Source organism: Musca autumnalis, unplaced genomic scaffold, assembly GCF_047663935.1.
Source record: "Musca autumnalis isolate F117 unplaced genomic scaffold, ASM4766393v1 scaffold_4, whole genome shotgun sequence".
NCBI classification, from domain to species: domain Eukaryota; kingdom Metazoa; phylum Arthropoda; class Insecta; order Diptera; family Muscidae; genus Musca; species Musca autumnalis.
In genome coordinates, this window is record NW_027411977.1 from 210,635,854 (window position 1) to 210,653,960 (window position 18,107).

Here is an 18,107-nt window from a genome sequence, read left to right on the forward strand (position 1 = left end):
ACGAATTGGGCCAATTTATCTGGTGCCAAAATATCCTCTACGAAATCATCAATTCTTCACATATGTCGTAAGCACAACTGTACTCCCGCAACTTTATCCACAAATGGACTTAACATCCCATACGTCAACGAATTAAAAATCTTGGGTGTAATTTTTGCAAGAAACTATCGATGGAACCAACATATCAATAAGCTGAAGAAGGATCTGTTGCTCAGATCTAATGTAATCAAATACCTGGCCTCCAAAAGTTTTACACATATAAACACCCTAACCTACTTAGTTAAAACCTTGGTTCTAAGCAAAATTGACTATGGTTTATACCTATTCGGCAGCAGCCCAAAATCTACTCTGAAGCATATCAAAGCTGTATATCACGATAGCATAAGATGTAGTATCTATGCCTACAGGACTACTCCCATAAACACGTTATTAATCGAATCTGGGTTACCATCTCTTGAACAGCGAATCGCTGATGCCCGCAACCGTCTGTTACCTAAAATCCTGTCATCTAAATCTTCCATCATAGACGCAGATATTTCTAAAATATTAAAAGCAAAAAGAATTCCTAATGTTCCATCGGCCTTATATCTTTCCTTAACGAACAACGTTCTCAACTTTAAATATAAGCTACCGAGCTACAAAATGAAGTATCCTACATGGATGTTTTCCGAAAGACGTTGCAATATATCGCTAAGCTCTCTCGGCAAGAGTACAACTCCCTGCGATATATATGCACAACATTTCCAACATTTTTGCACACAACATTCTGATTGGAAATTTATTTACACCGATGCTTCTAAGACTAACTCTACAACATCGTATGCAGTCGTTGATTCCAATGGTAACACATTGGCCACAAAAACCCTTATGGATTTTACATCTATTTTTACAGCTGAAGCTGCAGGTATCATTGAAGCCATAAACATAGCGCTTTTGTCAAAACAGAAAACTATAATTTTCTCTGACAGTCTGTCTGTGCTCAAAGCAGTCTTGAACGTCTCTAAAACAAACTGGATCTCTGTGAATAAAATTCGTGACTTGTTAACAGATAAAGATAACATACAACTCTATTGGATACCTGGCCACGTTGGCATCACAGGAAACGCACATGCTGATACAGCTGCCAAATATGCATGCACAGCACCTCTAGTGTGTGATGACATTATTGAAAAAATAGATTTGAGAACTCGTATTGATGCTGAACTTGAATGTATATCCAAACAAAACAACATGCTATTCAACCATTTTCATTACACCAACATCAATCCCAGTCGCGTCAAGCCTATTTATCCTACCAATGTAGAAAAAAGGAAAATACGGACATTTTCCAGACTACGTATGGGCCATACAATTGCCACACATCAACACCTTCTCAACAAAAATACTGACAACAAATGCCAAAAATGCGGCAATATCAACACCATAGAACATATGCTACAATCATGCAACGCTTTCGCAAATTTACACAACGCGTACCTCAATAATACTGGATTAGCAATGCTTAAGTCACCGACTTCTTTAAACATTAATGCTGTATATAACTTCATAACACATTCTAACTTCATTATATAACAAAATTAGTCTTTAATTTGTAATAAGTATTTTAAAAATGCTAGCTGATGGCCTTTGTAGCCAAAGCTACCCTCTTATTAACTTTGTATTTACTACTAGTTAATGTAATAAATAAATAAATAAATAAATTCCAGGTCGAGGACCGGTCATTAGAACTTCTACTTTTTAAAGGGAGATTTTATCACTAGTCGATTATGAGATAATATCAAGGGAACCTTCGGAAATTTGAAAATTTTCGTGAAGTATGGACTTCCCCAACAACAAAATATATGTCGTTGTAATCAGAGCCCCAAGACCCACTATTCAAGAGATTCGCGTGGTCGCTTTAAAATTGCCATATTCCAAAGCTTAGATCCCCTAAAACAATGTGGGAAGTTCTAAAGTACTTTAAAATGTATGTCCTCAGACGATTTATTAATTCTACATACACATATCTATGTAGGTCGATCAGTCTATGCCGATATCAATCAATTGTTTTTATCGAATTCACATTGTCTTTGTATCCCATTGTTTGCTCAACGACATCCATCTATTGCAGAAACAATGAATGGTCCCACCATAACAACAATTTCCCCTTAGTTAGATTGTGGGGTACCTATTCTTAATAACTTCATCCATCACAAAGCCATCTTATTGTCTGTCACTCGCATACATCTTGGCCCAACAACAACAACACACACAATTGCATTTATTATTAACAAAAAAAAAAAAACGCAACAAAAACAATTTAACTAAAATCTATCATAGTAATCTAAGAACAACCAGCCGAAGAAAAAATGTTAAAAAGATTACGAAAACAATAACAAAAAATAAAAAAGAGAAACAATAAAAGAAAAACTTGGAGACAACAACAAAGTCAATGATAAAAAGAATTCTACGCTCTTTCTTTCATCCATCGTCTGTGGTCCCGACCAATAAGGCAAAATAACAAATAACCCATTTCATTGACCCTCTTTTCATTTGAGGCCCCTCTCTTTGGATCAAACACACACACCACCTAAACGCCATTGGCAAAGAAAGCAAAAACACACTCCCACCTATCTCCATGGCCTATAAGATGACTATAAATCACAAATTAAGGAACTAAACAACAACAAAAACAAATAATTAGCAGTGGGTATTATATTTTTTCCTTCATTCCTACTTACCTCTTTTCACTGCATCCTCATAACTAATGCAAGTCTGTTTTGATTCCTTAGCACCCATTTTTGCTGCTGAGTGGTGCTAGCTAAATGGGTGGTGCTGGTGTTACAACAATATCTGTAAATGGTAGTTCTGCTAGTGGCTAACTGCAAGCAAGCACCTGCTTTGGTTAGCCCACAAACTGCTGCAGTCGAATTCCGGAGACGACACCTTACACCACACACCTATGTATTTCTCTGCGTTCGTTTCGCACGCACACACACACAACGCGTACTCCAAACTCCGCTTTGGAGCAGAGTGGCGAGAGGCAGTTACAATAAGAAACAACAAATTACGTCTGTTTTTATTTCTCTTTCTCGTTTTTTCTTTACTTCTTTTTCGGGCCACTTACAAAAAATAAAATTTTCTTTTTAACACTATAACAATTTGCGTTTTAATTTCTTCATATCCATTTTCTTTGGGTTGGTTTGCATTAATTTACTTAATTTACCCCGTTGTTACTTTATTTTTGCGTATTATCATAAACTAATTTTAATATTTTCACCACTACCATTATTTATTTTGGAAAATTCTATCTTATGACCGATCAGAAATTCTCATTGTAAAGTTAACAATACTGGCTCTTCTTCTTGACTGATGTGGGGCTTGGTGGGGCAAGCACAGTGAATTGATAACATTGAGTAAGCAATAGACAACAACAAGGCAAATTTATATAAGGTATATGCATGAATTATAACAACCATGGTACAATAAAGTAGAGGTAGGCCAGGTATGAAAATCACTGAGAAATGCCACCCTGCAGCCATGGCTTAAAACGTCAAATGGCATGGTACAATAATAATGGTAGATGTACCTGTATAGCTATCCCGTATTACAAAAACATATGGAACTTAAAGCTTCACTTTTTATATGTTAAAAGTGCCATATAGTGTAAAAACATTTCTTTAGCTAGGCTCCAGAATATTCTTGTTGGAAAAGTGTTTGATTTTTTAGAAAGTGCACTTAGATATTATATATATATATATATATATATATATATATATATATATATTTATTATTATGTATTACTTTTGCTTAAGTGACGTTATGTCATGTGAGATTTGGATGTTGCATATTGATTGAAATTGTTTTGGAGTAGTTTCAAAGTAAATCTGTATATATTATTGGTATGCATATTTTTATATTAGTTTTTAGTTTCTTGGTCTTACATTATATTTTTCGAGTAGTTTTTCCTTTTTATTTGGTTAAGCAATTCTTATGCATTTTGTAATTTACACTGATGGGCCGGTTGGCTTTGAATTACAAGTTAAATAAATTGAATTGAATTGAATTGAAAAATAGCAAAAGTTCTTCCCAAACTTATGGCAGTGAAAAAATGTCATTCACTTATTTTCTACTTGACAAGTTTCGATAATCTGACATCGTGATTGCTGGTATCCGATTTGCAGATAAATGTCAGCAGAATTTTTACAAAAATTGTAATTTTTACAGTCCCATACTTTTGGAACAAATTTAAATTAATATCAATATTTGATAAATTGTTCATTCGTAAGTTTCGCTAAAAAAATCAACAATTTTATTTTGCCACGCGAATACACATTTTTTGTCCTTGTTTTCAATTTTAAGATATAGTGTTACAGCAGAAGTTTTTTGTTGGAACAATTCAGCGATACATCTACCTTTATGATTGCATAATGTCAAAAACAGTACAAAATGTCAACCCTGCTTTTGACAGATTAGGCCATAAAAAGAAAAAATTGTAATCAGCTGTTATCTGTGGCCTACTTTTACTTTATTCTACCATGGTTGTATACCAGTGCCCGTTTTCTTCCCGTAAGGTTCTGATTATCTGCCACGGTCCGGGATCAATCACTCGCACATAAACATCAAGTTGTTCTTGGCTATTGCCTTCGGTTACACTACTGCCCAGCAGACATTTCAATAACCGATATATGGATTTCCTCTAAGCAGTCAATTTAAAGATGACACTGACCCCCGTGGACTCCTTTGAAGTCCAGTGCAGAATCTCTGTTAAACGACCACGAAAATAGAACATTACAATCACACACTTGTTCTACGACACATTCACTACAAGTATCTAGATATTTACACACTTACAAATATACAATATAAATGTTAACTAAATGATGCTGTTATCCGATTTCAAGTTTCGTTTAATTCCGTCAGGATATTACGTAGTGGACTGTGGTGTTGGACGTCTTTGTTAGAATAGGCTGACACTTTATCATGTCAGTCCTATATATCACCACCGTTCAGCCGGTTTGGAAACAAAGATTATCAAGAAAAAATTGGAGTGAGTCTTAACAGATGTGAATCTCCTTTATATATGGGGGCGTTAAAGTAAAGATTTGATACAATCTGGCCAGACCATTTGTGCCAAACGACAGAGAAAAAGGAGACACTCCGAGAAAAACAAAACAAACTAAAACATATGATGAATATACCCCAAAGAAAACTTGGTCGTGAAAATAGAAAATGGTTTCTGACTGGAAAATTGACTTTTGGCTGCTGAACGGTGGTGATATATAGGACTGACATGATAAAGTATTGCATGTGTATATTGTTAAAATTTAAAAACATGTCTTTGTAAATCTGAATGATAGTGGGGGGTTGCGTGATGAAGTAGGGGTGGGAAGTGTGTGTGGTTCGAGGGATCCAACGTAAAAGTAAGTATGGGATGTGTTGGACCGAGGTCGGGTGGGCTCGTGGGGGATCAAACATCAAGGTCCCTATGAGATGTTTCTTTCATTGTTTACTTAGAGCGTAGAGTACCCGTAAAATAGTTTCCCTCATTCAATGTTATTGTGTGTCGGGTTCGTCGGCGGGTTGAGATCCCTAGCCCTAGTAGCTTCTCACTGGCTAGTCGGGAGGCCAAATCGAACACCAGAATGGACACACGTAATAACTTTTGCAGGTTTTGACATTTTTAAAAGTAAAGGAACAGACCATATGAAATTACTGTATTTAGACACCGTACAATTCATATGGGAGCAGTTTACAACTTTTACCGGTTTTACTATTTTCAAAAGTAAAGGAACATACCTAATGTAAGTGCTTTGAAAGTAACGTCAATTTTTTCCGAACGTTTACACATACAAGTGTCAGTTCATCCATTTACCTTATATGAATATGCCTTGAATGTATTTTTGTTTTTCCTGAGAATTTTTTTAAAACGACCCCTTTATTCAATATTTCTTTGACATTAAATATTCAATAACAACAATGTTGTTTTTGTAAATTTGTTAGTTGTTATCATGGTACAATAATACAGGTAGCATTATCAAGCCAGCTGATGGTAACATAATGTGTCAATTGCATTGAATTGATGTCAAATTTTGACATCTTATGTTACCAACAATTGCCGATGCGACTACCTGTGTATTTGTACCATGGTTGTTATCATGGTACAAATACACAGGTAGCCGCATCGGCAATTGTTGGCAACATAAGATGTCAAAATTTGACATCAATTCAATGCAATTGACACATTATGTTACCATCAGCTGGCATGATAATGCTACCTGTATTATTGTACCATGGTTGTTATCATGGTAGAATAAAGTAAAGGTACGATTATAAAGGTAGGCCACAGCTAACAGCTGTTTACAATTTTTTCTTTTTATGGCCTAATCTGTCAAAAGCAGGGTTGACATTTTTTGTACTGTTTTTGACATTATGCAATCATAAAGGTAGATGTATCGCTGAATTGTTCCAACAAAAAACTTCTGCTGTAACACTATATCTTAAAATTGAAAACAAGGACAAAAAATGTGTATTCGCGTGGCAAAATAAAATTGTTGATTTTTTTAGCGAAACTTACGAATGAACAATTTATCAAATATAGATATTAATTTAAATTTGTTCCAAAAGTACGGGAATGTAAAAATTACAATTTTTGTAAAAATTCTGCTGACATTTATCTGATAAAAATCGGATACCAGCAATCACGATGTCAGATTAGCCAAACTTGTCAAGTAGAAAATTATTGAATGACATTTTTTACTGTCATAAGTTTGGGAAGAACTTTTGCTATTTTTGGAACACTTTTCCAACAACAATATTCTGGAGCCTGTAGTGGGGAATTCGAATTAAGAACACCTAATTTAATGAAATGTTTGGACTTATCGGGTTTGTGTGTGTGAAAAAGTAATGCCTTGTTCATACTGACGGTAACTCGCTCTCTATTCGCTGTTCGGCTCCAAATTATTTTGTGAACATTTTCATATGTGCCGTTTCCACGGTACGTCGTTCGTTCTCTATGCGTTGTTCGACCCTCAAATACGAAAAAATTACTTGATTCCCCATACAAAATTCTGAGAACGAACGACGATTTTTCTATTTAGAATTACTCTCCGAACAACGATAAAATATGTCCCATCTCTAACATATGAGAGCATTTATCGAAATAAATTAATTATGACAGACAAAATACAAAATTTAAAAATGTAGCGCTTTTTTAGAAAAACTGCAAAACATTCAAAGCATAGCAAATTTTCTATTTTTTGTCCATTGTTTTAAATTCGCGTACAAATCTAGAAACAAAAATCAAATACCTGCCTAAAAGTCTGTATACAAAAAGGAATATTGGCAGATCTCTCTCGTTAATTTTGAAAATAGAAAATTTGAAAATGTGTTGAAAACACCAAAATTATTAGAAAAAAATTGAAAACATGAATGAAAAGAATATAATTTAATATTAAATAGATATTTGATGTAAAGAAAATTAATTTTCCAGTTCATTTTAACTAATTTTACATGTCTTTTGATTTAAAATTCCTTTAAAATCAAAAAACAAAAATTTAAAAAAAATGAACTATATTGATATGAAGTATGTGCCATGTCGTCTGAACGGGTTAATTCGTGTATGTAATTGTGAGATTTTTCCTTTATGTTATCGACTAAAATAGTAAAAATTTAGTAGATTCTTGTGGAAACGGGTTAATTCGTGTACGTATTTCGAATGGCGAACAACGTACTTCAAACGCTCGTGTGAACAGAGCATTTATCCGATAATATCGGTAGACAAAACTATCAATCGATATTGAATTTTTTAAAAATAATCAAATTTTTTGCCAGCTCTAGCTTTCACACGATTACAACAACTATCGACTATCAACTACTCGATAAATTCCTTCACTTCCACCAGGAGTATTAATCGATATTAACAAAATCGATATTAGTCGAAGTCAGTCCCCAATTTACAAAAAATTAATTTTATTAACAAATTCAAGCACAAAATCCATATAAAAATAGGTAAATTTATAAAAAAAATTATAACAAAATCACTTATTTATTAACTAATTGAAGTAACAACAATAAACTGCCGATAGACGAGAAGAAATCGCCAGAACATTTGTGAAAAACGTGTGTTTTATAAGTAAAGTAAAAGTGAAGAAATACTTCGTCTCTCCCCGTTGTGTCTTTTTGGTTGATAGAAAAAGGCAGGGATAGAATATGAACTGCACTTTTACATTTCATGTGGTGGTTTGGTTATTGGCGATGATGATGATGAATGAAGATAATGATGATTAAAGAAGATAATGATGATGTCAATGATGATTATGTTGAGTAGAAGTGGTATCACAATGAAAAGTAAAAGTTTTTATTTGCATAAAAAATTGATTTAGAATTGTTTATACAACAACAATATAACAAAACGAAACATAAACAAATCTTGCTGATTTATTAAGTAGAATAAAGTTTTTTGTTGGTGGGAATGAAAAAATGCATACAAACCACACCCCTTTCCCTTAATTTTAATGTTATTAGTTCATTTTTTTCCCATTACAGTCAATATGTCAGCTACCAGTCACAGGCATCGTTATAAAAATGCTGGCATGGATTCTTCGGAAATGCGTAGAAGACGTGAAGAAGAAGGCATACAGCTACGTAAACAGAAACGGGAACAGCAGCTAACAAAACGACGTAATGTGGTATTGGATAATCCTCCCAATAACAGTATGGATAATGATTCCATGCAGGTATGTCCTTTAAACACATTTTAAATATATGTATTTATATCTTTTATTATTTTCTTGCATTCTCTTCAGGAATCTGAAATGCATCAACATCCAAATGATATGCAAACTATTGAAGCTGGTTTAGATTTATCCACTAAACATAATAATGATCAACAGCAACAACAACACACAACTCAGTTCCAACAAATACCTCAGACGGTGCTTAATCACCAACAACAACAGCAGCAGCAAACAACACAACAGCAACAACACTATGTCACACCATTGCCTCAACATTCGACGGGGACAACAACAATTATAAAAAAAGAAATGATTGATGCTCTTTATAGTGATAATGAAAGTGTTCAGCTGGAAGCAACACAAAAGTTTCGTAAACTATTATCTAGAGATCCAAATCCACCCATTGAAGAAGTTATACAAAGGGGTACTGTACCAAGATTTGTACAATTTCTTAAGAACAATAACAACGCTTCACTTCAGGTGAGATGAAATTATATTTTTTGAAAACTAAGGGTTATTTTTCGAAAGTTTTTAGGCCCTAAGGCGTATATAAATTTTCAAATTTGTTCGTCCATAAAGACTACCTTTTGGTCGTTTATAAAGACTCCCTCTTGGTCGTCTATAAAGACTCCCTTTCGAAGTCTATAAAAACTCTATAAAAAATTCCTTTTGCTCGTCTATAAAGACTGCCTTTTGATCCTCTATAAATGCTCGCTTTTGGTCGTCTATAAAGACTCTTTTGGTGGTCTATAAAGACTCCCCTTTGGTCGTCTATAAAGCCCGAAATTCTTCCTTTTGGTCGTCTATAAAACACCCTTTTAGTCGTCTATAAAGACTCCTATTTGGTCGTCTATAAAGACTCCTATTTGGTCGTCTATAAAGACTCCCTTCAGCTTGTCTATAATGACCCCCTTCAGCTCGTCTATAAAGACTTTTTTGGTGGTCTATAAAGTCTCCCCTTTATATAAAGACTCCCATTTGTTCGTCTATAAAGATTCTCTTCAGCTCGTCTATAAAGACTGCCTTCAGCTCGTCTATAAAGACTCCTATCATGTGGTCTATAAAGACTCCCTTCATGTGGTCTATGAAGACTCCCTTCATGTGGTCTATAAAGACTCCCTTCAGCTCGTCTATAAAGACTCCCTTCAGCTCGTCTATAAAGACTCCCTTCATGTGGTCTATAAAGACTCCCTTCAACTCATCTATAAAGACTCCCTTCAGCTCGTCTATAAAGACTCCCTTCAGCTCGTCTATAAAGACTCCCTTCAGTTCGTCTATAAAGACTCCCTTCAGCTTGTCTATAAAGACTCCCTTCAGCTCGTCTATAAAGACTCCCTTCAGCTTGTCTATAAAGACCCCCTTCAGCTCGTCTAAAAAGACTCCATGTTGTCTATAAATTCTCCCTTTCGATCGTCTATGAAGACTCCCCGTTGTCGTTTATAAAGGCCCCCCTTTGGTAAAGTCTCCCTTTAGCTTTCCCTTTCATCTTCTCTTCTCGTTTGAGATCCATAAGTTTTAAATTTCCTGTTTTGTTTCTATTTTTCAGTTTGAAGCAGCTTGGACCTTAACAAACATTGCTTCCGGTACATCACAGCAAACGAAAATAGTTATTGAGGCCGGTGGTGTACCAATATTTATAGAATTGCTCTCAAGTCCTCATGACGATGTACAGGAACAGGCTGTATGGGCTTTGGGAAATATTGCCGGTGATTCTCCAGCTTGTCGTGATCATTTATTAAACTCTGGTATTATGCAGCCTCTATTGCAGTAAGTATTCCTCATTTAAAATATTTCCAAAACTACCTTTAATATCCCACATTTCATCTTCCTCCTCTATATATAGTGTTCTAAGTACCACTGAACGTTTAACGATGATCCGCAATGCCGTTTGGACCCTATCGAATTTGTGTCGTGGCAAAAATCCACCTGCTGACTTTTCCAAAATTGTCCATGGTCTACCCATATTGGCCCGTCTGCTCAATCATACCGATACAGATGTTTTAAGTGATACATGTTGGGCCATTAGCTATTTATCGGACGGTCCAAATGATAAGATTCAGGCAGTTATAGATGCTGGGGTGTGTAGGCGTTTGGTGGAACTCTTGATGTAAGTTTAAATTTCCTAAAGCAATTGTTTTGGTTACTAATCCCTCACTTTTTTTGTTCGGCAGGCATCCTCAAAATAATGTTGTCACCGCCGCCCTTCGTGCCGTCGGCAATATTGTCACCGGTGATGATGTCCAAACTCAAGTCATTTTAAATTGCAATGCATTGCCCTGTATTAGTCATTTATTAACCTCACCCATGGATACTATTAAAAAGGAAGCCTGCTGGACGATCTCAAATATTGCAGCAGGCAATCGTCAACAAATTCAGGCTGTTATTGATGCTAATATTTTCCCCATATTGATCAACATTATGTTGCAATCGTCCGATTTTAAAACACGAAAAGAGGCAGCTTGGGCTATAACTAATGCCACAAGCAGTGGTACGGCAGAGCAAATAAGATATTTGGTAAGTTGGACTTGAAAATGATATCCTTATCAGGCTTTAAAAGATTATCAGAGATTGGTGATAGAAAGTTTACGAATACAACAAAATATTGAAAAGAAAAACGAGGGACCTTAAAGGACAAGTTGTTGTTGTCAAATTAAAGGCCGCATAGTCTTCGAATCAAGAGTCCAACGGAACAACAGCAACAATGACTACTTGCCAGGGAAGAGTGTAAAGAGAAGGAAAGATTGATCATTGAAAGTTTGAGAATACTACAATATTTGCGAATGTGAGTTCCGTTCTGCACCTTTATAAAGACTCCCATCTGTCGTCTATAAAGACTCCCTTCTGGGAGCCTATCAATTCTCTCTTCCAAATGTCTATAAAGACCCCTTCTTGAGCGTATATAAAGACTCCGTTCAGCTCGTCTTTAAAAACTCGTTACAGCCCATCTATAAAGACTCCCATATGGTTGTCTATAAAGACTCCCTTATGGTCGTCGATAAAGGAAGACTCCCTTCAGCTCATCTACAAAGATATACATAAATATACCCTTTCTGCTCGTCTATAAAGACTCCCTTTCTCCCTTCAGCTCGTTTAGAAAGACTACCTTTCGCCCCTCTATAAATATTCCCTTCAGCTCGTCTATATAGACTCCCTTTCGTTTGTAGACACCGTTTCTAAAAGAACGTGTGTTTCTACAGACCCTTTCCAAAAGAAAGGTTGCTTCTAATGACCCTTTCTGAAAGAATGGATGCTGCTATATACCCTTTCTGAAAGAATGGATGCTGCTATACACCCTTTTTGGAAGAAAGCGTGTTTCTGCACAACCTTTTGGAAAAATGTGTGCTCCTAGATTTTTGCTTCTGGAGATCCTTATTGGAAGAAATGGTTCTTCTGTAGACCCTTTCTAAAAAAATGAGTGTTCCTGGAGACCCTTTCTAACGGAAAGGGTGCTTCTGGAGATCCTTTTTAAAAGAAGGGTGTTTCTGGAGATATTTTCTAAAAGAAACGGTACTTCTAGAGAATCTTTCTAAAAGAAAGGTTGCTTCTAGAGACCCTTTCTTAAAGAAAGGGTGCTTCTAGAAACTCTTTCTAAAAGAAAGGGTGCTTCTAGAGACACTTTTTGAAAGAAAGGGTGCTTCAAGGGACCCTTTCTAAAGGAAAGGGTGCTTTTAGAGACCCTTTCCAAAGGAAAGGGCGCTTCTAGAGACCCTTTCTAAAGGAAAGGGCGCTTCTAGAGACCCTTCCAAAAGAAAGGGTACTTCTAGAGACCCTTTCTAAAAGAAAGGGTGCTTCTAGAGACACTTTTTGAAAGAAAGGGTGCTTCTAGAGACACTTTTTGAAAGAAAGGATGCTTCTAGAGACACTTTTTGAAAGAAAGAGATCCTATCTAAAGGAAAGGGTTCTTCTTTCTAAAAGAAACGATGCTTCTAGAGACCCTTTATAAAAGAAAGCGTGCTTCTAGAAACCCTTTCTAAAAGAACGGGAGCTTCTAGAGACCCTTTCTAAAGGAAAGGGTGCTTCTAAATACCCTTTCTAAAAGAAAGGGTGCTTCTAGAGACACTTTTTGAAAGAAAGGGTGCTTCAAGGGACCCTTTCTAAAGGAAAGGGTGCTTTTAGAGATCCTTTCCAAAGGAAAGGGCGCTTCTAGAGACCCTTTCTAAAGGAAAGGGCGCTTCTAGAGACCCTTCCAAAAGAAAGGGTGCTTCTAGAGACCCTTTCTAAAAGAAAGGGTGCTTCTAGAGACACTTTTTGAAAGAAAGGGTGCTTCTAGAGACACTTTTTGAAAGAAAGGGTGCTTCTAGAGACACTTTTTGAAAGAAAGGGTGCTTCTAGAGACACTTTTTGAAAGAAAGGGTGCTTCTAGAGACACTTTTTGAAAGAAAGGGTGCTTCTAGAGACACTTTTTGAAAGAAAGCGTGCTTCTAGAGACACTTTTTGAAAGAAAGGGTGCTTTTAGAGACACTTTTTGAAAAAAAGGGTGCTTCTAGAGACACTTTTTGAAAGAAAGGGTGCTTCTAGAGACTTTTTCTAAAAGAAAGGGTGCTTCTAGAGACACTTTTTAAAAAAATGGGTGCTTCTAGAGACACTATTTAAAAGAAATGGTGCTTCTAGAGACCCTTTCTAAAAGAAAGGGTGCTTCTAGAGACACTTTCTAAAAGAAAGGGTGCTTCTAGTGACCCTTTCTAAAAGAAAGGGTGCTTCTAGAGACACTTTTTAAAATAAAGGGTGCTTCTAGAGACCCTTTCTAAAAGAACGTCAGCTTCTAGAGACCCTTTCTAAAAGAAACGTTGCTTCTAGAGACCCTTTCTAAAAGAAAGGGTGCTTCTAGAGACACTTTTTGAAAGAAAGGGTGCTTCTAGAGACACTTTTTGAAAGAAAGAGTGCTTCTAGAGACACTTTTTGAAAGAAAGGGTGTATCTGGAGGCGCTTTCAAAAAGAAAGGGTGCATCTCGAAACTTTTCTAAAAGAAAAGGTGCTTCTAGAGATCCTTTTTAAAAGAAAGGGTGCTTCTAGGGACCCTTTCTAATAGAAAGGTTGCTTCTAGAGACCCTTTTTAAAAGAACGGGTGCTTCTAGAGACCGTTTCTAAAAGAAAGGGTGTATCTAGAGAACCTTTCAAAAAGAAAGGGTGGTTCTAGATACCCTTTCAAAAGAAAGGGTGCTTCTAGAGACCCTTTCAAAAGAAAGGGTGCTTCTAGAGACCCTTTCAAAGGAAAGGGTGCTTCTAGAGACCCTTTCAAAAGAAAGGGTGCTTCTAGAGACACTTTTTGAAATAAAGGTTGCTTCTAGATACCCTTTCTAAAGGAAAGGGTGCTTCTAGAGACACTTTTTGAAATAAAGGTTGCTTCTAGATACCCTTTCTAAAGGAAAGGGTGCTTCTAGAGACCCTTTCTAAAGGAAATGGTGCTTCTAGAGACCCTTTCTAAAGGAATGGGTGCTTCTAGAGACCCTTTCTTAAAGAAAGGGTGCTTCTAGAGACCCTTTCTAAAAGAAAGGGTACTTCTAGAGACACTTTTTAAAATAAAGGGTGCTTCTAGCGACCCTTTCTAAAAGAACGTCAGCTTCTAGAGACCCTTTCTTAAGGAAAAGGTGCTTCTAAAACCCTTTCTAAAGGAAAGGATGCTTCTAGAGACCCTTTCAAAAGATAGGGTGCTTCTAGAGACCCTTTCAAAAGAAAGGGTGCTTCTAGAGACACTTTTTGAAAGAAAGGGTGCTTCTAGAGACCCTTTCTAAAGGAAAGAAATGGTGCTTCTAGTGCTAGTCCCTTTTTGAAAGAAATGGTGCTTCCATTCCATAGTCCCTTTATGAAAGAAATGGTGATTCCATAGTCCCTTTATGAAAGAAGTGTGCGTCTATAGTTCCTCTATAAAGTCTTTGGCTTCATCTAAACTCTATATTTTTATTTATTTACCTATTGAATTTTTTATTTCCATTGCAGGTCCACCTTGGCTGCATTATACCAATGTGTGATTTCCTAACCGTGGTTGATTCGGACATCATCCAAGTAGCCTTAAATGCTTTGGAAAATATCCTAAAGGCTGGTGAGAAATTCCCAGAGAGACCAAATCCCTATGCCATGATCATTGAGGAATGTGGAGGTATGTTTGCAGTTATTTTTTTTTCCTGAATTATTGATCTTTAAATTCTTTTTTCTATCTTCCAGGCTTAGATAAAATAGAATATTTGCAATCGCACGAGAATCATGACATCTATCATAAATCCTTTAATATTATTGAACAATATTTCTTTAATGAAGAAGAAGTGGAACGTGTTGCACCTGCAGTTGAGGGTAATCAATATGCGTTTAATGCGGATCTGGGTGCACCCCAAGGAGGTTTTAATTTTTAGCCTTGTTTAAAAACCCAACAAGAAGAACCAGAACAACAACAACAGAAACAACCTCATAAACCCATAATGGAAATAATAATAGCCGTGATGATGATGATAATGACCATGATGATGTTAATGAAAAGAAGACCAACAACGGCCCTAATTTAAGCTTAGTTAGTTTATAGCTACCAAAATAAGGGAGAAGTTTGATTCCTATGGCATACTACTAACAAACATTTCTTCAATATTGCATGAGCCGCCAAACGATATTCATTTTAAATGAGGCAATATTTTTTCCTTCAAATTCCAATTCTTTGCCATTCACTTAGGTTCCTGTATAAAGTCCTTGGATTTTTATGCTATTTAGTAAACTTCTTGATTGTGATGTATGATCTTGGATACATATGTATTGGAATGGTTATCGAATGACCAAGTCTTCTGGTCTGAAGGTCCATTAACTAGAAAACAACTGAGGCAAACAAACTTCCAATAACTTAAAAATAGAAGAAGAATCCTTTGTAAAAGTTACTACTACTTACATCCATACCTATTTGCATGTCTCATAGCCCCCTCTTTCAAACAAAGCTTTCATTTGCTTCTTTTCCCTTTCTTACTATTTTTTACATTTATTTGTTTTTGTTATATGCATAACTTTTTTTATAAATCTCCTATTATTGCATACCAAATAGACAAACAATGCTGTTGATCATCTTTTTTCAGTTATGTTTTTCCTCTTTCACTCTCCCACTATTATGTTTTCCAAGTTGGAAGAGACTTGTTTCCATATTTTTTGAATAGCAACCAAACAACCAACCAGCATCCCCCTCTCATCTCCTATGTAATATGTACATATATATTTTTATTATTATTATAATAATTATATTATTTAACATAAAAAAACAAAGTTTAACAAAAAACGATCTAAAAAATATGTTTATAATAATTTATAGTTAAAAAAAGAAAAACAAAAAACTGTGTTATTATTATTTTATTTCTTTATCTTTGCTTGCCTTTCTTTCAATTTTGTTTTATAATTATTTTCTCTCTTTTTTTTCTTTCTCTTCATTTCTTCTTAAGCATTTCATTTTTGGAACAATGAAAAACGAAATACATTAACAAATTCATAAATAAAGAATTAAAAAGTCTCAAAAATCCCTTCTTTTCCAAGTTAAACTGTTGCTGTCGTCGAGGAGGAGGTGGATTTATCGGTCTGAAGTATATTTTTACGCAGTTCATAGAGTATAAGAGTCAAGGCTGAGGCAACATTTAAACTATCAAAACCCTCCGCCAAAGGTATGTTAATACATTTTCCTCTAGAGCCCACTGTGGACATAAATCTGAAATGACAAAAGAAGAGAAATAAGTAAATATTGACCTAGGGTCTGTAGGAGCCCCCTTTCTTTCAGAAAGTGTCTATAGTCTTTATAGACGAGCTGGAATAGAGTCCTTGTAGTCCTCTACAATAAAAATATAAGCTTCCAAAAATAAATATTAACTCACCTAAAAGCATCACTGCTGACACCATGACTCTCGCCGCCAATCACAACAACATTGTGTGAGCCCACCTTCTGCACCTCCGAGTAATCAACTACCTCCAAATTGCTAGCCTTTAGTTTTTCCTTATTATTCTCTGCAATAAATATACAACAATTATCTGCTTTTTCGGGAGGTATCATTAGCGGGACATTCTCCCAGCTGACATCATCTCGTATGGGTACACGAAAATGGCCACCACAACCGCCCCGCAATGCTTTCGATTCCCAGGGATCACAACATCCTTTGGTTATGACAATTTGGAAACAAGGTAATGCGGCACAGGTACGTATAATACTACCCAAATTATTGGGTTCACGAATGTTGTCACATACCACAGTTAGAGGCAGGAGTTCCCCAGCAGAATCGGATGATTTTTTCACAATATACTCCAGTGAAGGTCTTTGGAAGAGGGTCATAACACCTGGTGGTGTGGTCAGCGTGGACCAGGTTTTCAAATCATGATGTGGTACCTTGTAGATTTTACATTGTGGATTGCGTTCCAAGGCTGATTTTATGTGGTCTTTTATATCGGCCAATTCATCTTTTTGACTAAAGATTACCGCATTAAGTTGCAATTTACATTCCAAAGCTTCCAAAATCAAACGTCTACCTTCGATGACAATTTCTCCATCTTTATCGCGACGCTTTTTGGAACGTGCAGATATCATGAGTGTACCTAGCCGTGGATCATTGAGATCCAATCTTAAATACTGTAAACCCAATTCACTGTCATCTATCAGACGAGATTTTGATTCACGCTCCTGTCGTGTTTGTTTAATGTATTTTTGTTTGGCATTTTGTACAAATTTCGGAGATGGATTGGAAGAGGATTTGTTTGATTCCTTGGCTTCTTTTGTTAACTTGTGTTTTATGTTTTTACGTAAAACTTCTTCTGCAGTTACCGGTTCATATTTTATAGAAGCCTGTTCAAACAGACTTGAGCCAATTTTTAATGTTTCATCCTCCTCTCTTTTACTTTTCTCAGCATAAACATCTTTGTTGGTTTGTGAGCATAGGCTGCGGGAAATTTCATAACTGTAGCGTATTTGTGGTTTAGTTGCCAGTGTTTTTAGTAAATTTGCTAACATTTTAATTCAATAATTTCCAAATTTCTTTAAAATAATAAACAAAACTTAACACAATCTAAACCTAACCTCAACTGCAGTGAATGACTTGAGTTATATGACAAATGCAGGCTCGCCACCAGCTGTAAACTGAGTTCAATGAAAGCGGCAAGCGTCAGATGGATGTTATTCTTTTTTAGATTTTTTTCAATAAAAATAATATTATTTATTATATGTATACTCTTCCTTGTTATTATTACTCGCCTTTATTATGATTTTATTAATTTATTGTGTAAAAGTCTTACGTCGGCCGTTAGTCTGTGTTTAGACACACAAATTTCTCGGGAAAGTAAATTGAGTTTTTGGGAGAGAGCGGAGAGGAAAGAGCTCCTAAATACTCTTTCCTACCCCCTATTGCCTAAAAACTGAATTTACTTTCCCGTGTGTCTAAACACGGACTT

General features: G+C 35.8%; 3 protein-coding genes across 6 annotated transcripts in view; 1 reads left to right on the forward strand and 2 right to left on the reverse strand.

Moving 5' to 3' along the window:
- Usp32 (Ubiquitin specific protease 32) overlaps positions 1–3,376 on the reverse strand; it is a 34,249-nt gene extending 30,873 nt beyond the window's left edge. For 2 of the 4 annotated variants that reach the window (XM_073985600.1, XM_073985599.1), the window contains exon 1: positions 2,721–3,376. In XM_073985600.1, coding sequence (XP_073841701.1) covers positions 2,721–2,778 — 58 coding nt within the window. In that variant the 5' untranslated portion in view covers positions 2,779–3,376. The remainder of the gene's footprint in view (positions 1–2,720) is intronic. The other 2 variants (XM_073985598.1, XM_073985597.1) reach the window with 2 other exon arrangements.
- A 4,488-nt stretch (positions 3,377–7,864) lies between these two features.
- Kap-alpha1 (karyopherin alpha1) lies at positions 7,865–15,547 on the forward strand. The gene is made up of 8 exons (XM_073981175.1): positions 7,865–7,989; positions 8,527–8,717; positions 8,787–9,197; positions 10,264–10,484; positions 10,561–10,824; positions 10,889–11,231; positions 14,655–14,814; positions 14,880–15,547. The coding sequence occupies exons 2-8, from the start codon at positions 8,532–8,534 to the stop codon at positions 15,062–15,064; spliced, it is 1,770 nt and encodes a 589-aa protein (XP_073837276.1). The 5' UTR covers positions 7,865–7,989; positions 8,527–8,531; the 3' UTR covers positions 15,065–15,547.
- Positions 15,548–16,019: 472 nt separating this feature from the next.
- On the reverse strand, positions 16,020–17,793 carry LOC141401196 (rRNA methyltransferase 3, mitochondrial). The gene is made up of 2 exons (XM_073981176.1): positions 16,547–17,793; positions 16,020–16,383 (listed from the first exon to the last, which is right to left on the reverse strand). Exons 1-2 carry the CDS (start codon positions 17,668–17,670, stop codon positions 16,215–16,217), a joined length of 1,293 nt encoding a protein of 430 aa, XP_073837277.1. The 5' UTR covers positions 17,671–17,793; the 3' UTR covers positions 16,020–16,214.
- Between the last annotated feature and the right edge of the window lie 314 nt (positions 17,794–18,107).